Source organism: Engystomops pustulosus, chromosome 9, assembly GCF_040894005.1.
Source record: "Engystomops pustulosus chromosome 9, aEngPut4.maternal, whole genome shotgun sequence".
NCBI lineage: Eukaryota > Metazoa > Chordata > Amphibia > Anura > Leptodactylidae > Engystomops > Engystomops pustulosus.
The window spans coordinates 7,750,444-7,775,185 of NC_092419.1; the positions used below are offsets into that span (position 1 = coordinate 7,750,444).

General features: G+C 45.7%; 1 protein-coding gene across 1 annotated transcript in view; it reads right to left on the reverse strand.

Annotated features, from left to right (window-relative positions):
* Positions 1-1,278: 1,278 nt before the first annotated feature.
* The window catches only part of LOC140077746 (cytochrome P450 2G1-like), a 30,246-nt gene continuing 6,782 nt past the window's right edge, over positions 1,279-24,742 (reverse strand). Inside the window, exons 3-9 of the mRNA XM_072125182.1 lie at positions 9,281-9,430; positions 7,239-7,399; positions 6,462-6,638; positions 3,322-3,463; positions 2,740-2,927; positions 2,269-2,410; positions 1,279-1,508 (exon numbers count right to left, since the gene is read on the reverse strand). Of these exons, the coding sequence (XP_071981283.1) occupies positions 1,324-1,508; positions 2,269-2,410; positions 2,740-2,927; positions 3,322-3,463; positions 6,462-6,638; positions 7,239-7,399; positions 9,281-9,430 (1,145 nt within the window). The 3' untranslated portion in view covers positions 1,279-1,323. The remainder of the gene's footprint in view (positions 1,509-2,268; positions 2,411-2,739; positions 2,928-3,321; positions 3,464-6,461; positions 6,639-7,238; positions 7,400-9,280; positions 9,431-24,742) is intronic.

Genomic DNA, 24,742 nt, shown 5'->3' on the forward strand with positions numbered 1-24,742 from the left:
TCAACACTGTGGAAAGCTTCCTCGAGGTATGAAGCACTAAGATCCGACGGGCAATGCTGGGAGCCGCCGTTCTTTATAGCAACCCAGAAAGTGGGCTGCGCCAATCAGCAGCGCACTGGCCCATTAAATCTGCAAGTGCCGGCTCGCAAGCGCTGGCCAGCCGGGACGGGAGCCGGAAAGTGGTGAGTTGAGTGAGCTCGGAAAGGGGCGCCTCCATGGAGAGGGGCACGAGACGTAGATCGCAGGGGCACCCGTGACACTGGGTCTACCTATATACTGGGGGGCATGTCCATTTGGTACGGCTCTTACGGAATAACATTTTAAAATATGTGGCGTTCATCCAAAAAGGTTCCTGACCCCTGCTCTAGCGCTACTACCTTTTTCTGGTGGATACTTTCGGAATAATTAATTAATTAATAATAATTAATTATAAATAATCTTACCCTTAATCCCGTGTTGGCAGTTCCCTTTATATTTACTTACCTCTGTATGTAATCTGGGATTTCTCCTTTGTCTGTGTGCCACCACCTGTGCTTTATATGATTTTTTACTGTAATGTATTGTACCAACAAAGAGTTATTATTGCAGGGTTTGTTTGGTTTTATCCCCATTTGGTTGGGGGGTACCATAGGTGATATATTGTGCCAAGCAATTTGGCATTGACATCACATGGAGAGACACTGAGCTTTATATACTATAAGTCAGTGATGGCGAACCTTTTGGAGACAGAGTGCCCAAAATTCAACCAAAACCCAATTATATGTTGCAAAGTGCCAGCATGACATTTTAAGCAGTAACTTATTGATCCCTGCTATGTCACAGGTTTCAATCATATTGGCGCCCTGAGTTCACCAATACAATAGAATGATCATGGAGAAATTTGGATTGTAGCTTCCCTGCAGGTTCCCCTGAAAAGGAAGGATAGGGGTTCCCAGAGCAGGAGCTCCAACAATAATCTATCGCTATCCACACCTTCTCGTTCCTCCTGTAGCCATGGCAGCTAAGGATGTTGCTTTAAAATGGCGCGGAGCATGGCACCTCCTGGGCTGTATTGGACTCTGTGTTGGGGTGAAGGCCTGGGTGCCCACAGAAAGGGCCCTGAGTGCCACCTCTCGCACCCGTGCCATAGGTTCGCCACCACTGCTATAAGTGGTTGTTAGTTCATCCTCCATTTTTTCTCTCTTAGTTATATAAGTTTGTTAATAAATCGGTAAGACTAACATCAATAGACCTCTGTTCTCACAATAGGTGCTGATTGCAAAGGTCGGAGGTATGACATATACTATTAATATGCCATAAATACATAAGAGGCTACGGCTGCTTTTATTCTCTAGGTATGAAGATCACTTTGTGAGATGGGGGTATACTTTCTAATCCACTTTCGGTTGGAGATATGTCAAGATCCTTAGGATCCACCACTGATTTCAGAGTGAACTTCTGTAGGATGGTCGCGAAGATAATGAAGATCTCCATGCGGACCAAACTTTCACCGATGCACACCCTCTTTCCTGGTAAAATAAAAGTGCATAAAATAAACAATTATATATGTCTAGAGACCTGACATAGCATCTAATTTATATGTAGGGGCTGGTAACTATAGTATGGACCCTTAGAGGGTAGCCCAATCCCGTTTGCAGTAGTGTATTACAATATATATGTGGATTAGGCAGTAGGTCAGGGCCAAAGCCTCCTACGAGGCCCATGTCCACCCAGACCTCCCACCAAATTTTAAACTCAGAAGGACCTTGAAGGGGCGATAATATTCATACAGTCCAGGGCCCATGGCAGTCTTAATCTGCCCCTGCATGGTTGCGGTGTGACTGAACGTTGTGCCTCCCAAAATTGATAGCTAAGTGTTGACAGCACTTCCATTACCGAGAATACCTTCATGCTGGATTGGGATGTATGGTCAAGAGGAATAGCTGTTATCCAATGAAGTTTTAGGTCTACAGCTATATAAAGTGTATGGTCAGCTTAAAAGAGGTGTTTGACAATTAAATGGTCTGTCCTTGAGAAGTATCACTGGGGTCTGGCGTCTGATACCCCTACTGCCCTATGTGGCCCTATTGCCACTTCCATTAATTTAAATGGAACCTTTCCTAGACTGTCTTCTTCCAGTTCGGTGGGTGTTAAACCCCTACTGATCCTATGGATGGACCATTCAATGTCATTCTTAGACAACCCCGTTGACTTTGTAGGGGTTAGAATACTTTTGGACATCAATATACCGTAATCCCATAATGCCACCAAAAAGTCTGAATACTGCACCTGCTGCAAAGGGCATGAAGCCATTATTTTTCCTAAATTTTCCATTTTCATCCAAAAAATGATTGATGTTAAATTTTCCAGGGGTTTCAAACTGTGTCGGATCTTGTAGGACAGTACTCAGCACCGGCAAGACATCCATACCCTGATGAGATGAAATAGGACATTGCATCATTCGTTTGTACTCTGAAGAATTCTAAGAATATCGGAACTGTTGGGTTTCAGGCCACAGGTTCACAATGAGTCAGTATTGTGTAGAACCATACCTATGCTATCCTCTACATAACATATTTTGGAATAGAAACATAATATGGTGTCCATCAAATACCTATAGTTCCACAGTACATAGTCATAGGGACCCCAAATCCCCATGCAGACTTCGTAGGGAATATATGATAAGTGTTTATTATATAAGAAATTGCAACAATTTTGCTAGAATTTGGAAAAATCTAAAAAAGAAAGCAAGTTGTCTACCTTAGGGATTTTGTATCCACGGACGGTCACATCTCTGGTAGCGGAACGGATACATCCCATAGGAAGGACATCGCTTATTCTCTGGACCTCATGGATGATAGCGTTCATGTATGGCATCTGGTTCCTGTCCTCTAGTCTTGGTTCTCGTGTTCTTCCGATCACCTGGTCAATTTCCTGGTGTAGCTTCTCTGGATTGAAACAATGGCAGTAGATGTATGGCACATTGTGGGTGGGGGCTTTGTATAGAAATTCCACTGGGTCCTGGCAGACTCCTACTCGCTAGAGGGACATTACCAAACATTTAGTGACAGTTTCTGCTGTAAAGTAGATGATGAAAGTTCCAAAATTTTGCTATTTTGCTTTGATATTTGCAACTTTTGTCACCTCATTTGCATTCCTCATGCCACTCTTACAAAAGTGGGTTAGTTGGAATGGGGTAAAAGAGCGAAGCTTGGCCTCTCATGGGACAACAGATCTAACATCTCCCTGGACAATATTGGGATATGCTTACAAAATATTTGATATTTGTCAGTAGGCCGGGAGGAAAATTAGGAAGGACATATCTGTATGGTGATATCTTACCTTGGATCTCTGGATACTTGATGAAATGCAAGATACCAAAATTAAGCGTCACTGAAGTTGTTTCAGCTCCTCCAAGGAACATGTCAAACACTGTTGCTACCAAGTTGGTTTTGTCAAAACAGGTTTCGGAGTCCAAATTTTCCTGTGAAGACAAAATAAGACAATTGAAGGATCTCCAAGACCTCATCATATCATAGACACTAAAGTACCTTGACCCCAATGTTGATTGACTCCTAGTTTTCTAGTCTACATTATTATTGAGCTTCTACAGAACATGGATCTGATGTGATGAGTACAGATACTTTCAGAAAGGATATAAAGGTTTACCCTCTGACAGCATTTTCCTAAAATTTTAATGTGGACTTTAAGAAGATAGAGTTGGAACCTCTTAGATTCTACCCAAGGATTGAGGATTCAACCAAAGACTTCCATCCAGAGAATGAGGTAAGTACCACAACACCTCCAAGAACTAAGTTGTCCTGGCTTCAAATCCAACCAAAAATGAAATTTGCACAAGGTACGCAAGGTTTATGAGTTTGTCTCTTGTGGTTCAGTTTTCTATAACGTTGCCTCTACAATAATGTTTTTAGGAGAATGTGATCCTCTCTAGCGCAACCGTGTGTCCTCTCGTCAATGGATACGTGATCAATGAATGTATCCCAGAATATTTACTATTTTTTCTACAATGCTGAGTAATAAATACAGTATTTTCTGGACTATAAGACACACTTTTTAGCAAGAAAAAATCTTGCTTAAAAGTCCCTGCATCTTATAGACCGGAGGATCCAGCACTGCCAGACCCTCCTGACCGCTCTAATGGAGATCGGGTGAAGCCCTGACACTGAGCTGCACCTGATCTCCCAGAAAAGGAGCCTCCGTACAGCTCTACCCTCTCCCTATTGTACTACAGGTCCAGGACCTGCGGTGATGTCAGAAACATGCTTCTTACATCACCACAGGTCTCATACTGCCATGTTGCGCTGGGACAGGGTGAGAAGAAGGGGAATGGGGAAAGTATATGTGTGTGTGTGTGTTTGGAGGGGGTTCTGTGTGTATAGCAGAGCTGAGTGTGTATGTGGATGGATGATGCAGCGCTGAGTGTGTATGTGGATGGATGATGCAGAGCTGAGTGTGTATGTGGATGGATGATGCAGAGCTGAGTGTGTATGTGGATGGATGATGCAGGGCTGAATGTTTATGTGGATGGATGATGCAGGGCTGAATGTTTATGTGGATGGATGATGCAGAGCTGAGTGTGTATGTGGATGGATGATACAAAGCTGAGTGTGTATGTGGATGGATGATGCAGAGCTGAGTGTGTATGTGGATGGATGATGCAGAGCTGAGTGTGTATGTGGATGGATGATGCAGAGCTGAGTGTGTATGTGGATGGATGATGCAGAGCTGAGTATGTATGTGGATGGATGATGCAGAGATGAGTGTGTATGTGGATGGATGATGCAGAGATGAGTGTGTAACTATGGATGATGCAGAGCTGAGTGTGTAACTATGGATGATGCAGAGCTGTCTGTGTAAATGTATGTCTGTGTGTGCTGTGCTTTAGTGTGACCAACAGGGATATTTTAATTGGTGTAAAATATATTTTTTCTTTTTTTGGACGCCTAAATCTGGAGTGTGTCCTATAGTAAGAAGCGTCTTGTAGTCCGAAAAATACGGTATCTAAATCTACGGTAGAAAGTTGATGGATAATCCTGAATCCTGGTAGATACATGCAATTCTCAGCCAGAAAAGTGACAGTTAAAAAGGCATAAGTTTAATTATAATCCTTTAAAAAGGTACCTAACGTACCAAACTCACACACTATCAATAATCAATAAGTTAACACACCAAAGCACTACACCCTATATATTTATTGAAATAAATATTTTGTTCAAATATAATATAATAACCGCAGGTCACAACAACTGACCCAAATGGCATTCTCCCTTATACTTTTGACATTTAATAACTGCTGCTTTGCCGACATACCGCACATCCGGATGTAACTTGATTTCTACCTACATGTGCATCTGGATGAAATTTACCTATGCTTGTATACCTGAATAGCCTCGCTATTTACAATAAAGAGCCATGCAGGACGTCCGCGATGTAAACATAATCGCACGCTGCATCAGTGGTTGCTATGCAACCCTTGTAACTAACTCCGGCCGCCACCCCGGAAGTGACGTGGGACACTTCCGGTTCGGCAACCAGCGCGCTGTATACACGGGAACCAGAGTGAGTAGGTGACGGACGCACTGGGGGACCTATCGGTAAGTCCACCGTGAACGGAAACGTCACGAGGGGGCGTGGCCGGTTGGATTTAAACCCGGCGCACACCGCACATTGTGTCACACGCCAAGCTACCGGTGTGAACATGAGGTATGGCAGGTTTGAGAGGGCACTCCCTCCTTACTTAGCACCTCTTTGGGACTTGACCACGGACTCTTGTGGTGAGTAATGCAACCCCTTGTGGGTGTTTGGTTGGAGGCACTAACTTTGAATACTAAAACTGGTGTCCCCATATTTTTTCTGTTCTTAGGGCCACTTGTCCATGTCAGTATATATTCTCCCTCTGATGAAGCTTGATTGTGGAAACGCGTCAGGGAGGTGTGCTTTTTGTTTGAATAAGTATTAGGGACAGGATATTGGTACTGTCCTTGTTAGGACGGGAGTCTTGTTTTGGGGGATAGGGTGTATGTAGAACATCATTCACACCTCCCCCATCTGATCCACGAGAATACAAGTATCTACCCCCTCCTACCGCAGGCCCTCTCAACCCGGCTAGACAAGGAGTGGTAAGTGTGGATCCAAGAGGGATCCTACACAGCAGATGGTCCCTCAGGGTATGTAACCAATCCAACCTGCCACCCTCTAACCTGTTTGAGATTTTGAGCATGTTTTCAACTGTTCACATGATTATGTATCTGCACTAGGGTGTAGTGCTTTGGTGTGTTAACTTATTGATTATTGATAGTGTGTGAGTTTGGTACGTTAGGTACCTTTTTAAAGGATTATAATTAAACTTATGCCTTTTTAACTGTCACTTTTCTGGCTGAGAATTGTATTTATACTACATGACAGAAGTTTGTGAAAAAGAGTTTTCTGCTATTTCTGGTAGATACATGTACCTATTTTACCTGTTTCATCCTGATGAGAAAGCAGTCAATGTAATCCCGAGGGCAGGAAGGATCCATGTTGCTCTCATGAATTTTTACATTCTCCTTCACGATATCCCTTAGTTCTTTAAGAAGATCAAACATTTTTCTGTGGCGTCCAGGTAGATACTCCATGACGTCTGGGAACATGTCATACATCTATACAAGACCAAAACATACACGATGGGGAAACAAAACAATAGTGTCACACAATGCATATTGTAGAGGGTATCACAATGGGTTGACCTGGTCTTGACCTACATCTTTGTGCAATTTATCTTGTCCAAGTGAAACCATTTGCCTGAACCACTTACCTCACTTACCTAGTACATGGGATTGTCAGGCTCCTAGTTTTTAAAAAGATTTTTTTACAAATAAAACAACCAATACCAACTTACAGTATAGATTTCTGGTGCTCTCATTGGGTAAGGTTAAGGTCGGCTACACCCTGACCCCTGACCTCAGAGGATGAAGTCTTGTCATGACATGGTTTAGAAACTCTGGGTCTTTGTGCGTAACTAGGCTCCTGAGCACAGGACCTTTTATCTGGTATGATGGACTTCCACATGGAGGCCAAAAGGTCCCTATTATAGTCAATGGGAACGTTAAGCTCTCTACTTGCCATGTAATGCATAAAGTCCAGCTCTATAACAGAACTTAGCAAATGAAGGGTCTGGCACAGATAGGAACCCAGCCTTTTACATACTTAAATTGGGAAAGTAGCAGAATAAGATGAAAATCTATAGAAAACATAGTCACCTGGCCCCAAGGAGAGGAAATGATCTCAAACGAGTCCCGCATGTCTTGGAGGATTTTCATCCACTTTTCATCTGTATATTCATAGCGTTTGCTCATCAATATGGAAGCAATGATATTGGCAGAGGCACAGCTCAGGGTGGTGCTGGGGTTGATAGGTTGTTCTGTAAATTGATTAAAGTAATTTAAAATAGGCAATAATGGGGCACATTTACTTACCCGGTCCATTCGCGTTCCAGCGGCGGCTTCTCGGACGAGCGTTCGGGTCTTCGGGCGATTCATGAAGGTCCTTCGCCCGATGTCCACCAGGTGTCGCTGCTACGCTGAGGTCCACTTAGTTGCGTCGGAGTTCACTGATCAATTCCTGGTGCATGTAAGTATGGCCCATGCAACCAATTTTTTGTTTTAAATGCGGAGGTTTTTCCGAATCCGTCAGGTTTTTGTTCGGCCACGCCCCCCGATTTCCGTCGCGTGCATGCCAGCGCCCATGCTCCACAATCCGATCGCATGCGCCAAAAACCTGGGAAAAATTCAGGGAAAATCGGCGCAAATCAGAAATATTCGGGTAACACGTCGGGAAAGCACGAATTGGGCCCTTAGTAAATGACCCCCAATGTGTGAGACATTTGGGTGAGTCATAGTCGACCCATAGCCATTATAATTCACTTTAAAGCTCACTACATAGATACCAGTACCAGTACCAAGCTTAGTGTATTGATTCAGAACCAGAACTATGGTGACAATATAGATATAGTACAGTTCAAGACCAAGTTAACTTCAAACATATGGTACCAGAATCAAACTTTCTAAAAAGATAATGGGGGTCATTTACTATGGGCCCAATTCGCGTTTTTGCGACAGGTTACCCAAATTTTTCTGTTTTGTGACGATTTTCCCTGTATTGCCCCGGGATTTCGGTGCACGCGATCGGATTGTGGTGTATTGGCGCCGGCTTGCAGCGGCGGAAATCTGGGGGCGTGGCCATAAGAAAACCTGACGGATTTGGAGAAACCACCGCATATAAAAAAAAAAGTGTCGCTGGACACGCACTTACCTTCACCCGGCAATGGATCGTGCACTCCGGCGGACCTCGGCGGACTTCAGCGCAGCAGCAACACCTGGTGGACGTCAGAGGAACTGCCTTAGTTGATCACCGGACGACCTGAATCCACATCAGAGAACGCGCCGCTGGATCGCGAATTGACCAGGTATGTAAATCTGCCCCAATGTGCCAGAAACAAGCCTACTACATTAATAGAGTACCAGAACCAAGCATACTACATACAAACTGTATGCCGTCAGATTTACTGCATAATTACAGTGCCAGAACCATTTCTACTACCTATATACAGTATCAGGACCAAGCTTAGTTCATAGACACAGTACCAGAACCAAGGAAAGTGCATAGATACAGTATTTTATTTAGTAAAGAAATGAAGTATCATCATCAAACTTTGTACATCAATACAGGACAAGCTAACTGCATAGATACAGTACCAGAACCAACATTGCTACATTCATACAGTACCAGAAACAAGATAACTGCCTAGATACAGAACCAGAACTAACTTTAATACATATACAAAGAACCAACTACATAGATACAGTAACAAAATCTAGCTTACTAATTTGGTGCTGTTACGGGGCTCAGCTTACCGTATATCGTAGGTATAGTATTAGATCCAATTTACTAAATAAGTTAAGCACCAGAAACAAGCTAATTATAAATAAACTGTGCCAGAATCAAGCTAACAACATAGAAACAAGACCAGAAGCAACAAACTTACTACATAGATACATTACTAAGACTATTTTATCTGCATCGATACAGTAAAAAAAACAAGCTTTCAACATACAGTACCAGAAACAAGTCTACTAATTTACTAAAGTATCGGAACCAAAGAAAACTGCATATGTACAGTAATAGTATCAAGTTTTCTGTATAAATACTATACGAGAACCATGTCTACTACCTCGGTACAGTAACATATATGAGTAAGGCCTCAAACAGCATCTCTAACAATATATTACCATTTACCACTTACCATTCGATTTTCTGAAGTATTCCACAAGGTGTTGCGTCTCTTCCTGGATCGGTTCTTCTAAGCTCTTTTTACCCATTCCGAAATCCTTCAGTGTCAAGAGGGAGAACTGCCGCATTTGCTTCCAGTGTTCTCCATTAAGGAGAGTTAACCCTTTCAAGACAAATCTGAATTAAATCATAAGTTTCATTATTCAAAGATTAAAGAGAAAGAGGCAGAATTATGTTCCTAGTCATGTGGTGTCACACAGGAAATTTTTCAAAACTGCCTCTAGGCAGTCAAAATTGGCCCATATCCGGACAGATGAAAAGTAAAACATCACTTTTATTAGAGATATTAAAATAATTCAACAATAGTTCAAACTGAAGTGGCATGAACCACTAGGTGCAAAGGGCTCAAGTGAATTAAGAATACAGTGGGGGTCATTTACTAAGGGCCCGATTCGCGTTTTTGCGGCGGGTTAACCAAATTTTTCCGATTTGCGTAGATTTTCCCTGTATTGCCCCGGGTTTTTGGCGCACGCGATTGGATTGTGGCGCAAAGGCGCCGTCATGCACGCAACGGAAATCGGGGGGCGTGGCCGTAAAAAAACCCGACGGATTCGGAAAAACCACCGCATTTAAAAAAAAATAAAAAGTGACGCTTGACACGCGCTTACCTTCACCCACAATGGCTCGGTGAACTTCAGTGCATTCCGATGCTCTTCAGCGCAGCAGCAACACCTGGTGGACGTCGGAGGAACTGCCTTAGTGAATCGCCGGAAGACCCGAGTCCACCGCAGAGAACACGCCGCTGGATCGCGAATGGACCGGTTAAGTAAATCTGCCCCAGTGTGATCAGAGTCGCAGGCAGTCTCAGGCAGTCTATATTAAATACATGGGATATGGGACAGAAAAGAGGTACAGTGCCTATATGATTGGACTGCTACAAATACACTGTTGGCCAAATCTAGTAGACCATCCTAGACAACGCTGTCTGCTTTAGGGTAGTGCAGCTTGTAGTATGTACTGAAGCCCTAGGCAGGGGCCGCTATAACAGTACGCCTGTATTATTGTAAATACTGCATCTAACATCTAACCCTACAGAAAGCGAATTATAGGCTTGGATTGTCTAATATAACTCAATGGGGGTCATTTACAAAGGGCCCGCGTTTTCCCGACATGTTACCCGAATATTTCCGATTTGCGCCAATTTTCCCTGTATTGCCCCGGGATTTTGGCGCACGTGATCGGATTTTGGCGCATCGGCGCAGGCATGCAAGCGCCGGAAATCGGGGGCGTGGCCGAACGAAAACCCGACAGATTCGGAAAAACCGCCGCATTTAAAAAAACGGAAGTGTCGCGGAGCTTGCACTTACCTTCATCCAGGATAGGCCGGTGTATTTGAGTGCGTTCCGATGCTCTTCAGCGCAGCAGCGCCACCTGGTGGCTCTTCCTCCATTGTAGACCTAAACCTAAGTATACTTACCACCCATCACGACAGCTCGAATACAGGCAGACCCTCAGATGAAGCCCAACAATTCTTTACACCTACCTCCACAGCACACTACAAGGCCCCACCTTCAGACAGCACCCATGCTGGTGAGGCTCCATCCTCCAATGAATCTATTTCTTTTTTAGGGCTACCACAAGAAGTGAGGAAAACCCCAGTATTTCAATACACAATGGATCCCTGCATAAAAGAGATAGTATACAAAGCCCCCCCATTAAGCCAAAAAAGAAAAAACCTAGAAAAAGAGGAGTCAGAGGAGGAAAGCACAGAACAAGAAACTATCTCCTCCGGGGAAGACTCTTTAGTGGAAACCCCGAAATACAAGAGACAAAAATAGAACCAGCTACTAATAATTTAGTAACGCCCCACAACCATAACAATCCTACTACAGAACCCACACAGGTTCCCCTCAATACGGTTAAAATCTTCAACCTTTCCTCTTATGTTCTAAAAGAAGCAGAAAGGAAAATTTTAGAAAAGGGTCTGTCCTTCTGCCCGACATCAGCTTCCAACGACTTTGAGCTTTTTGTGGATCTTAACAAATTTATTAGAAAACTTACCCTCAAAAGACATTTTAATATACAAAAAGACTCCATAAAAAATGTCACCAGCACACCCACTCTGGATCCCATTGAAATTCCCACACCTTTCATACATACCGACCTGAAACCAAAATCTGTTTTTTATCCAACTCACCATAAAGGCAATTATCTGGAAACTTTTTATTCCCTAGTCTCTACAGACTTCCGTACCCTACATGCTGAATCCAAGAGTCTTCCACAGACTAAACATAACATCTCTGCTCTAGAGAGGAAAGCATTGACACAATTAGCCCAAAATTCCGACATAACCATCAAATCAGCAGACAAAGGGGGAGGTATCGTGGTGCTAAATAGAACTGATTACATCAAGGAATCCTTAGACTGCTCTCAGACACCAATTTCTAAACAAAATTAGACAGAAACCCCATGTTGATTTTCAAAAAAGCCTTACATGACCTCCTAGAACAGTGGTGGCGAACCTATGGCACGGGTGCCAGAGGTGGCACTTGGAGCCATTTCTGTGGGCACTCAGACCATCACCCCAGGACAGAGTTCACCAAATCCACCAAGTCCCAGGCAACTTAAGAGTTGCTGCTCTCAGCGCTATTTTAAAGCAACACTTCATTGGCTGTTAGGAACTGCGGGAAAAGTGAGAAGGTGTGGACAGAACTGCATTATTTTTGGAGGTCCTCCTGCTGGACCCACCATTCTTCCTGTACAGAGAGACCCTGGAGAGAAGCTACAATGAGAGTCTTTCTTTCACCGTATTTGTTGCCTCAGGGACCGATACAATTGAAAGATGTGGAAGAACAGGAAGCAATAAGTTACTGCTTAAAATGCCATATTGGCACTTCACGGTAAATAAGTGGATTTTGGTTGTAGTTTGGGCACTCTGTCTCCAAAAGGTTCGCCATCACTGTCCTAGAAGAAGGGTTCAAGTCAGGCGTCCTGAATAAGAAAGAACTAAATTATCTGAAAATTGAGGAACCAGCCCTGGCTATATTTTACTATCTACCTAAGATCCATAAGGACGTTAATAACCCGCCGGGGCGCCCCATAATCTCGGGGATTGAATCTCTGACAGCTAACTTATCCCACTATGTGGACATTTTCCTCCAACCCTATGTTCGCAAACTTTCCTCTCACACACTTGACACCTCAGATCTCTTGAGGCAAATACTAGGGTTTCCCTGGGAAGACAATTACTTGTTTATTACCATGGATATTTCTTCATTATACACCAACATTCCGCACAACCTTGGTATTCATGCTTTCTCACATTATCTCACTAAAGATCCTGATATGCCGGCCATTCATAGCAATTTTATCACCAGAGCCATTGCTTTTATTCTAGAACATAACTTTTTCTCTTTTCTTGATAAAATGTATTTACAACAGAGGGGCACGGCCATGGGTAGCAAATTTGCACCCAGCTACGCAAATTTATTTGTAGGACTCTTCGAAGAGCAAAATATTTATACCCATGAATTATTCAAAAACTGCCTACTATACAAACGATATATAGACGATATATTCATCATCTGGAAGGGTAGCAAGAAAGAAGCTGTCAACTTCGAATGGTGCTTGAGCTTTACTTCTAACATTACATCCAAAGAAGCCGAGTTTTTGGATATTGTTGCCTACCATAAAGAAGGTAAAGTGTACACTAGGACACACTTCAAAACTGTGGACAGCAATAGTTATCTGGATTTTTCAAGCAACCACTTTAAAAAATGGAAAACTAATATCCCATATGGTCAGTTTAAGCGAATTAGACGGAATTGCACCACTACCGAAGATTTTGACATACAGAGCATTATAGTGGCAGACAGGTTCAGAGCCAAAGGCTATCCCACAGGACTCATCACAACAGCACACAATAAAGCGGGTGCCCTGACACAACGTGAGTGTTTATTACCTTCAAGTAGGGGAAATACTAATGATTCCTTTGTGACCAACTTTATAACCACCTATTCCAATGATGGTCTAGCAATTCGAAAAAATCCTCCAGAAACACTGGGACCTTCTACTGCACGACCCATATCGTAAAGATATTATTCCTAAGAATCCGAGACTCACGTTCAGAAGATCCCGTAATGTTAAGAATATAGTGGCCCCAAGCCGCCTACGTACCCAAACAATAACCCAACCTTCTTTTTTCCCCCGGACTACAGGCAGTTTTAAGTGTAACCATTCCCTGTGCAAATGCTGCGAAACAATTACACACAGAAAAACGAGCTTTCAGTCAAACACAACTGGAGACATTTTTGAGAACAAAAGTTTTCTCAATTGTAGCACAGATTATGTGATCTATGTGATAGAGTGCACTTGTAAGCTGCAATATGTAGGACGCACTATTCAGCCGTTAAGGGAAAGGCTTAACAAACACAGATCGAATATTACGAATGGTTTCTGCCAACATAGTGGGGCAGATTTACTTACCCGGTCCATTCGCGATCCAGCGGCGCGTTCTCTGCGCTGGATTCGGGTCCGGCCGGGATTTAATAAGGTAGTTCCTCTGCCGTCCACCAGGTGGCGCTGCTGCGCTGAAAAGCATCGGAACGCGCTGGAATTCACCGAGGTCGGCTGAGTGAAGGTAAGCGCATCCCGAGCGACACATTTTCAGTTTTTAAATGCGGCGGTATTTCCGAATATGTCGGGTTTTCGTTCGGCCACGCCCCCCGATTTCCGTCGCTCGCATGCCGGCGCCGATGCGCCACAATCCGATCGCATGCGCCAAAATCCCGGGGCAATACAGGGGAAATCGGCGCAAATCGGAAATATTCGGGTAACACGTCGGGAAAACGCGAATCGGGCCCTTCGTAAATGACCCCCAGTGTGTCCAGACCTGCCGCAGTACATCACAATAAAAACTATAAAGAATTCACAATCACGCCTATTGAACAAATTAACTCCTCTGTTCCCCAACGTTTTAATAAACTCAAACATCACGAAATGTACTGGATTTCTAAACTACACCCTCTAGTCCCCGCTGGACTAAATGAGAGTTTGGAGAATGTATTTTAGACGCCAGTAGGGGGATTTTTTCTAATATTTTCCCCCTGTTGTACATGGTCTCTCCATCTACCGTATTTTTCGGACTATAAGACGCACTGGACCGTAAGACGCAACTAGGTTTTAGAGGTGGAAAAAATAAGAAAAAATGTTTTTTTCCCCCAAATAGTGTGCTAAAATATTTAATAAAGTAACAGTAAAGTAGCGGCGCCTTACGGGGCGGTGCAGCCATGTTTCTCTTTGGAAAGGGGTGGGGGCGAGCAGCCCTCAACCCCTCCTCCTCTCCCGGGCATCAATGTACGGCGGGCACACGTTCATGTGAATGTAGCCTACGGGTGCTGTGTATGGGATACTTTTATTAGGGGTCATTGTGTGACATTTGGTAAAGTTTTAATAGTGTACTGTGTTCGGGGAGAATTAATGGGGAGACTTTATTAGGGGACATTTTATGGGACACTGTTACCTGATGCTGAAGGATGACTCCGGTGCCGATAGTACAAGTGTTCTGTCAGATTCAGCTCTATACATAACACTTGGTGGTCGGGGAGAGTGTTGTTCCTTTGACCCAACACTAATTGGCTAGGGCTTGGCTAGCAGCAGCCAACCAGTGTTGGGGGAAGAATTAGTGATGGGAAGTACGGCTCTTAAGATAGAATTATGCTGACACGTAGTCAGGGGGTCTCAAGAGTTACCAGGGCTGTATAGGTATGAGTATATGTGACAATGGTCACAAGAGCTTACTATGAGGAGGAAGGGCACTGGCGGTGACAATGCTTGTACAATGGTCACAAGAGCTTACAATCTATGAGGAGGAGGAGACACAGGAGGTGACAGTGCATGTACAATGGCCACAAGAGCTTACAATCTATAAGGAGGAGGGGATACAGGAGGTGACAGTGCATGTACAATGGTCACAAGAGCTTACAATCTATGAGGAAGAGGAGACACAGGAGGTGACAGTGCATGTACAATGGCCACAAGAGCTTACAATCTATAAGGAGGAGGGGACACAGGAGGTGACAGTGCATGTACAATGGCCACAAGAGCTTACAATCTATGAGGAGGAGGAGCACACAAGAAGTGACAAAGCTTGTACAATGGCCACAAGAGCTTACAATCTATGAGGAGGAGGGGACACAAGAGGTGACAATGCTTGTACAACATCTACATTCGGACTATAAGCATACCTCCCAACATTTGTGAAAAGGAAAGAGGGACAAAATGGCGGCACGCGTAGCGGCGATCCCCCTAAGCCACAGCCCCAATCACTCCCTGGCCACGTCCCAAATTTTAGCCATATTAAAATAATAAAAATCATCTCAATAAAAAAAAAAAAAATTATCCTCATTGGGATTTGAACCCAGAACCTGTAGTGTCCATGTACAATATTAACACAGCGCCTCAACCAACTGAGCTATAACCTCTGTGATTAACAAGGTGGAGAATTTTGATAACTAAGAACTATGACTATATACTGCCCTGGTATATAGGGAGGGATCTTCTCAGATTATTGTAATTATTGAGACTATTATTATTATTATGGAGATTATTATTATTATTATTGAGATGATTATTATTATTTTTACCATTATTAATAATCATCTCCATAATAATAAAAATAATAAAATTTATAATAATAATAATAATAGTCTCAATAATTACAATAATAATCTCTGAGAAGATCCCTCTCTATATATCAGTGCATTAGTCTGTGTCACAGTGTAAATGGCAGATAACACTTCTTAGTTACCAGAAATCCTCAGCTCTGTATCACTGGGCTTATAGCTCAGTTAGTTAAGCTCCTGTCTATGGTGCACAGGGTCCCAGGTTCAAATCCTAGCCTGGACAAAACTTTATTTAATTTAATTATATAAAGAGCTTGTGTCTGGGGAAGCCCTGGAGACCATATATGGACAGATGCTGATCTGAAGCTGATGACGTGGTCCCTGCTCTCCACTAAGCCGACACTTCTCTGAAAAGGATTCCCTCCCGATGTCTGCTCTGGGGAACCCTAGGAGATGCAGTGACCATATATGGACAGATGCTGATCTGACCTGATGACGTGGTCCCTGCTCTCCACTAAGCCGACACTTCTCTGAAAAGGATTCCCTCCCGATGTCTGCTCTGGGGAACCCTAGGAGATGCAGTGACCATATATGGACAGATGCTGATCTGAAGCTGATGACGTGGTCCCTGCTCTCTCAGCTAAGCCGACACTTCTCTGAAAAGGATTCCCTGCCCGATGTCTGCTCTGGGGAACCCTAGGAGATGCAGTGACCATATATGGACAGATGCTGATCTGAAGCTGATGACGTGGTCCCTGCTCTCTCCACTAAGCCGACACTTCTCTGAAAAGGATTCCCTCCCGATGTCTGCTCTGGGGAACCCTAGGAGATGCAGTGACCATATATGGACAGATGCTGATCTGAAGCTGATGACGTGGTCCCTGCTCTCTCTGCTAAGCCGACACTTCTCTGAAAAGGATTCCCTGCCCGATGTCTGCTCTGGGGAACCCTAGGAGATGCAGTGACCATATATGGACAGATGCTGATCTGAAGCTGATGACGTGGTCCCTGCTCTCTCCACTAAGCCGACACTTCTCTGAAAAGGATTCCCTCCCGATGTCTGCTCTGGGGAACCCTAGGAGATGCAGTGACCATATATGGACAGATGCTGATCTGAAGCTGATGACGTGGTCCCTGCTCTCCACTAAGCCGACACTTCTCTGAAAAGGATTCCCTCCCGATGTCTGCTCTGGGGAACCCTAGGAGATGCAGTGACCATATATGGACAGATGCTGATCTGACCTGATGACGTGGTCCCTGCTCTCCACTAAGCCGACACTTCTCTGAAAAGGATTCCCTCCCGATGTCTGCTCTGGGGAACCCTAGGAGATGCAGTGACCATATATGGACAGATGCTGATCTGAAGCTGATGACGTGGTCCCTGCTCTCTCCACTAAGCCGACACTTCTCTGAAAAGGATTCCCTCCCGATGTCTGCTCTGGGGAACCCTAGGAGATGCAGTGACCATATATGGACAGATGCTGATCTGAGCCTGATGACGTGGTCCCTGCTCTCTCTGCTAAGCCGACACTTCTCTGAAAAGGATTCCCTGCCCGATGTCTGCTCTGGGGAACCCTAGGAGATGCAGTGACCATATATGGACAGATGCTGATCTGAAGCTGATGACGTGGTCCCTGCTCTCCGCTAAGCCGACACTTCTCTGAAAAGGATTCCCTCCTAATGTCTGTAGCAGCCATTCTGTACTGTGAGTTCAGGCTTTCAAAGTATTTACTATGCGGGACACAGCGGGACCTGGGGGGAGAATCCGTGACAATCTCATAGCTGCCCGGGACGCGGGGCAGAGGTACGAAAAACGGGAAAGTCCCGTCAAAATCGGGTCGGTTGGGAGCTATGCTATAAGGCTAAATTCACATTGCCGTGAGCCCATAGAAGTGTATGGGGGACATATATCGACCGCATATACGTCGGCCGTATATACGTCCCCCATACTGTAGTGTGAATGTAGCCTAAGATGCACCACAGTTTTTTCCCCATCTTCTGGGGAAAAAATGTGCGTCTTATAGTCCAAAAAATACGGTATATTTATATGTAATGAATCATTTAATATAATTTGTACATTTGCTAATATTTTTATATGTTGTATGAAATCTAATCTTTTTAATCTTTTTAACTGTAATAATTAGTGTGTAATTTTATTTATATAAGTCTATGAAATGCCCACCTGACAACAACATTTAAAAGTCCCAATTGGGACAGTTATCTATGTGTCTATATATTTATATGTTTATTTATTTAATATTTATTCATTTATCCTGTTCATGTTACATTATATATTTGTTTACTATCTACTTAACCCTAGTACTAGCTGTCACTAATACTAATCAGACAACACGCCAGTACACATATCCTTCCTTCTACTCGCAGGCATAATGCTTTAGGCAGCCAGCGGTTATGTGTATTTACTCTTCGTAGCCGCGCAGGCGCACTACCTTGCGGCACAACACTATATGCGATATCGGCTTCGGCTTCTCCCCTGGGCGCATGCGCCACTTCTTGATTCGGGCGCACGCCAACCAGCCTCCATACTGCGCAGGCGCCGGCGTCTCCGCACCATGCGAGACGTTTGTGCGCAGGCGCTCCACCACACTCCGTTTTCTCCCCTGGGCGCATGCGCCACTTTTCGATTCGGGCGCGCGCCAGCCTGCCTCCACACTGCGCAGGCGTCTGCATACCACCTCACAGAGCCCCACACTGACACGTAAGTTAATCGGTGTTTACAGGTGTTCTCTAGAGATGAGCGAACATACTCGTCCGAGCTTGATGCTCGATCGAGCATTAGCGTACTCGTAACTGCTCGTTGCTCGGACGAGTATTTCGCCCGCTCGAGAAAATGGCAGCTCCCGCCGTTTTGCTTTTTGGCGGCCAGAAACAGAGCCAATCACAAGCCAGGAGACTCTGCACTCCACCTAGCATGACGTGGTACCCTTACACGTCGATAGCAGTGGTTGGCTGGCCAGATCAGGTGACCCTGGGATAGACTAGCTGCTGCCCGCGCTGCTCGGATCATTCTCTGTCTGGATGCCGCTAGGGAGAGAGCTGCTGCTGGTCAGGGAAAGCGTTAGGGTGTTCTATTAGCTTACTGTTAGGCAGGAGTGATTCTACAAGAACCCAACAGCCCTTCTTAGGGCTACAATAACGTTATACTTTTTTTTTTTTTTTTATTTGCAGCTAGTACCATATTGTGAGGAATTTGCAGGGGGACTTGCTACCGTTGTGTTTAGCTCTTAGTGACACACATATCCACCTCAAACACCAAAGTGGGAAAATTTATTAGGGGTTTGAGTAGAATTAGGCACAGTCTGCCAGTTTCTTTTTATTTTACGTTTATTGTTTTAATAACTCAGCGTCATCTCATCTTGCATAGTAGTGTGCTGTAATACTTGGCTAGAAAATAGCCATAGGAGAATACAAACGGCTTAATTACGCCTACAGTAGCGTTATATATATTTGATTTCTGGTTGATCTGCTGGTGGCTGTAGTTGTTGCAGTGCATCTACTAGTAAATTGTGAGCAATTTGGAGTCAGACTTGCGACCACTGTGTTTTAGTGACGCACATATCCATCGCAAAGACCGAAGTGGGAAAATTTATTAGGGCCCGGGGTTGTATTTCAATTAGGCACAGTCTGCCATTTCCTTTTTTATTATACGTTTATTTTTTTCATAACTCAGCGTCATCTCATCTGGCATAGCAGTGTGCTTTCATACTTGGCTAGAAAATAGCCATAGCAATAGGATAGCATCGTTTGGTTTTAAAAACTAAAAAACACAAAAAAAAAAAAAAAAAAAGTTAAAAAAAAAATTCAAGTTATAACTCTCATTTTCAAAATGTTTAACCCGAGGGCTAGGGGTAGAGGACGAGGGTGGGGACGTGGGCGTCCAACTACTGCAGGGGTCAGAGGCCGTGGTCCTGGGCGGGGTGAGACACCACCTGCTTATGAGGGAGCAGGGGAACGCCGCAGAGCTACACTCCCTAGGTTCATGTCTGAAGTTACTGGGACTCGTGGTAGAGCACTGTTGAGGCCAGAACAGTGCGAACAGGTGATGTCGTGGATTGCCGACAATGCTTCGAGCAATTTGTCCACCAGTCAGTCTTCCACGCAGTCCACCCATGTCACCGAAATCGGCACTCCTCCAGCTCCTGCACCTCAGCCTCCTCCCCCCCAGTCTGCCCCCTCCCAGCAAAATTTGCCATTTGAACCGGCATACTCTGAGGAACTGTTTTCTGGACCCTTCCCACAGTCACAAACCACTTGTCCGGTTGCTGATGAGCAATTTTCCGATGCCCAGGTTTTCCACCAGTCGCAGTCTGTGGGTGATGATGACCTTGTTGACGTACTGGAAGAAGTGTGTAAAGAGGTGTCCGACGATGAGGAGACACGGTTGTCAGACAGTGGGGAAGTTGTTGTCAGGGCAGGAAGTCCGAGGGGGGAGCAGACTGAGGGATCGGAGGATGATGAGGTGACAGACCCAAGCTGGGTTGAGAGGCCGGGTGAACACAGTGCTTCTGAGACGGAGGAGAGTCCTCGACCAGAACAGGTTGGAAGAGGCAGTGGTGGGGCCAGACGGAGAGGCAGGGCCAGAGCTGGTGCATCAGCGCCAAATGTGTCAACTAGTGAAGCTCCCGTGGCGAGGGCTCCTGCGGCGAGGGCTAGATTTTCAGAAGTCTGGAGGTTCTTTAAGGAAACACCGGATGACCGACGGACTGTGGTGTGCCACATTTGCCAAACCAGGATCAGCAGGGGTTCCACCACTACTAGCTTAACTACCACCAGTATGCGCAGGCATATGAATGCTAAACACCCCACTCAGTGGCAACAAGCGCGTTCACCTCCGGCCGTGCACACCACTGCTCCTTCCCCTGTGTCAGCTGATAGTCAGCCCCCTGCCCAGGACCCTGCCACAAAAACCCCATCGTCGCCTCCACGATCCTCCACAGCATCCACCAGCGTTCAGCTCTCCATACCCCAGACGCTGGAGCGGAAACGCAAATATAGTGCAACCCACCCGCACGCCCAAGCCCTTAATGTGCACATCTCCAGATTGCTAAGCCTGGAGATGCTGCCCTATAGGCTAGTAGAGACCGAGGCCTTTCGCAGCCTCATGGCGGCGGCCGCCCCTCGGTATTCGGTCCCCAGCCGCCACTACTTTTCCCGATGTGCCGTCCCAGCCCTGCACCAGCACGTGTCAGACAACATAATCCGTGCCCTGACCAACGCCGTTTCTGACAAGGTCCACCTGACCACGGACACGTGGACGAGTGCTGCCGGGCAGGGCCACTATATATCTCTGACGACACATTGGGTTAACTTGGTGGAGGCTGGGACCGAGTGTGACCCTGCGGCTGGTCATATACTGCCGACGCCGAGGATTGCGGGGCCTACCTCGGTCCAGGTGTTTGAGGCCTACTATGCCTCCTCCTCCTCCCACCCCTCCTCCACCTCCTCCTCCGAACGACCATCCGTGGGCATGGCGCCATCAGTCGGTAGCTCTAGGCACAGCAGCAGTGCCGTCGCTAAGCGACAGCAGGCGGTGCTCAAACTGCTGAGCCTAGGCGATAAAAGGCACACCGCCCAAGAACTATTACAGGGCATCACGGCGCAGACTGATCTGTGGCTGGCACCGCTGAACCTGAAGCCAGGCATGGTTGTGTGTGACAACGGCCGTAACCTGGTGGCGGCTCTGCAACTCGGCAGACTGACACATGTGCCATGCCTGGCCCATGTGTTAAATCTGATAGTTCAGCGTTTCCTCAAGACATACCCCAATCTGTCTGATTTGCTCACGAAGGTGCGCCGCATCTGTGCGCATTTCAGGAAGTCCAGCACAGATGCTGCCACTCTCAGGGCAACGCAGCGCCGCCTCCAACTGCCCGCTCACCGACTGTTGTGCGACGTGCCCACGAGGTGGAATTCAACACTGACCATGTTATCCAGAGTTTACCAGCAGCGCCGAGCGATTGTAGACTGCCAGATGTCAACTTCCACCAGAACTGGTAGTCAGGTCAGTCAGCTTCCTCAAGTCTACAATGAGGAGTGGACGTGGATGTCTGATATCTGTCAGGTGCTGAGTAACTTTGAGGAGTCAACACAGATGGTCAGTGGCGATGCCGCCATCATCAGCCTCACCATCCCGCTGCTTAGCCTGTTGAAAAACTCTCTGGTCAGCATGAAGTCAGAAGCTTTGCGCTCCTCACAAAAGACGGGGGAAGAAGATTCCCTTGTTGATAGCCAAAGCACCCTTAGGTCTGTTTCTCAGCGCATATCGGAGGAGGTGGAGGTGGAGGAGGAAGAGGAGGAGAATGTTGGCGAGACACAAGAGGGGACCATTGTTGAGTCCTTCACTGTTGAGCGTGTATGGGCAGAAGAAGAGGAATTGGAGGAGTTGGAGGAGGAGGAAATGGACAGTCAGGCCAGTGAGGGGAGTGAATTCTTACGCGTTGGTACTCTGGCGCATATGGCAGATTTCATGCTAGGCTGCCTATCCCGTGACCCTCGCGTTCAAAGAATTTATTCCAGCACCGATTACTGGGTATTCACTCTCCTGGATCCACGGTACAAGCAAAATCTTTCCTCTCTCATCCCTGGAGAGGAAAGGAGTGTGAGAATGCATGAATACCAGCAGGCCCTGGTGCACAAGCTGAAACAGTATTTCCCTTCTGACAGCGCTAGCGGCAGAGTGCGTAGTTCTGCGGGACAAGTAGCGAGGGAGAGTAGGCGAGCAGGCAGCTTGTCCAGCACTGGCAAGGGTACGCTTTACAAGGCTTTTGCCAGCTTTATGTCACCCCAGCAAGACACTGTCACCTGTCCCCAGTCTCGGCAGAGTAGGGCTGATCTTTACAGAAAGATGGTGAGGGAGTACGTAGCTGACCATACCATCGTCCTAAATGATCACACAGCTCCCTACAACTACTGGGTTTCAAAGCTGGACATGTGGCACGAACTGGCGCTGTACGCCTTGGAGGTTCTTGCCTGCCCTGCCGCTAGCGTCTTGTCCGAGCGGGTTTTCAGTGCAGCTGGTGGCATCATCACCGATAAGCGTACACGCCTGTCGACTGACAGCGCTGACAGGCTGACGCTTATCAAGATGAATAAAGCATGGATTTCTCCTAATTTCCAATCTCCAGCAGGTGAAGGAAGCTCAACCTGAATAATTTATGCACTCCTCCTCCTCCTCATTTTCCTCCTCCTCCTCCTCCTCATTTTCCTCCTTCTCCTGCTCTTTGTACAGTAAAGCAGAGGAAACTGGCTATTTTTTGACAGGGCCCACTGGCTCTACCTATAGTACTTTATGCATTTAATTTTTCTGGAGGGCCACCGACCCGGTCCTCTGTTTTAAACAATTTTTGGGAGTGCCACATACAGGCACTCAATCTATTCAATTTTTCTGGAGGGCCACCTACCTGCTCCTCTGGTTTGAAAACTTTTTTGGACTGCCACATACAGGCACTCAATCTATTCCATTTTTCTGGAGGGCCACCTACCTGCTCCTCTGGTTTGAAAACTTTTTTGCACTGCCACATACAGGCACTCAATCTATTCCATTTTTCTGGAGGGCCACCTACCTGCTCCTCTGGTTTGAAAACTTTTTTGGACTGCCACATACAGGCACTCAATCTATTCCATTTTTCTGGAGGGCCACCTACCTGCTCCTCTGGTTTGAAAACTTTTTTGGACTGCCACATACAGGCACTCAATCTATTCCATTTTTCTGGAGGGCCACCTACCTGCTCCTCTGGTTTGAAAACTTTTTTGGACTGCCACATACAGGCACTCAATCTATTCCATTTTTCTGGAGGGCCACCTACCTGCTCCTCTGGTTTGAAAACTTTTTTGGACTGCCACATACAGGCACTCAATCTATTCCATTTTTCTGGAGGGCCACCTACCTGCTCCTCTGGTTTGAAAACTTTTTTGGACTGCCACATACAGGCACTCAATCTATTCCATTTTTCTGGAGGGCCACCTACCTGCTCCTCTGGTTTGAAAACTTTTTTGGACTGCCACATACAGGCACTATCCAAATTAAATTGTCTCCATAGCAGCCTCCACACGTTGTCTCCATTGCTTCCTCCAAAAGTCGTCCATATAGCTGCCTCCATACATCGTCCCTTTATCAAACGAGGTGTGTCAGGCAGAAATTTGGGTTGTTTTCATGGATTCCACATCAAAGTTGTTAACTTTGTCGCCACCCTGCTGTGTTATCCACAAAATATACTGGCAAACTTTTATCATTTACCAATATTATTTCAGCGCTTCTTGCGCTTCTGTTTACATTCCCCTCACCCGCCATATCCTAAACTTATAAGAACGCTACTACACTTGATCTTATACAAAAGGTTCTTAGAAGTGCTGTTTGGGGAGTAGCCTAGAGACACGGGCTTGGATTGGCGAAAGCTCGCCTGGCAGCGGAGCGCCAGCTCCATGCCAAGAACCAACTAACATAGTTTTAACTGCAGCACCTTTAATCTACTACTAGTTCACTTCCTCCATACATGGTCCCCTTATCAAACGAGCTTTGTCAGGCAGAATTTTGGGTTGTTTTCATGGCTTCCACAACAATCTTGTTAACTTTGTCGCCACCCTGCTGTGTTATCCACAAAATATACTGGCAAACTTTTATCATTTACCAATATTATTTCAGCGCTTCTTGCGCATCTGTTTACATTTCCCTCACCCGCCATATCCCAAACTTATAAGAACGCTACTACACTTAACTTGGTGCACGCTGGGACCGAGTCTGACCCTGGGGCTGGTGATATACTGCCGACGCAGAGGATTGCGGGGCCTACCTCGGTCCAGGTCTCAAAGGCCTACTATACCTCCTCCTCCTC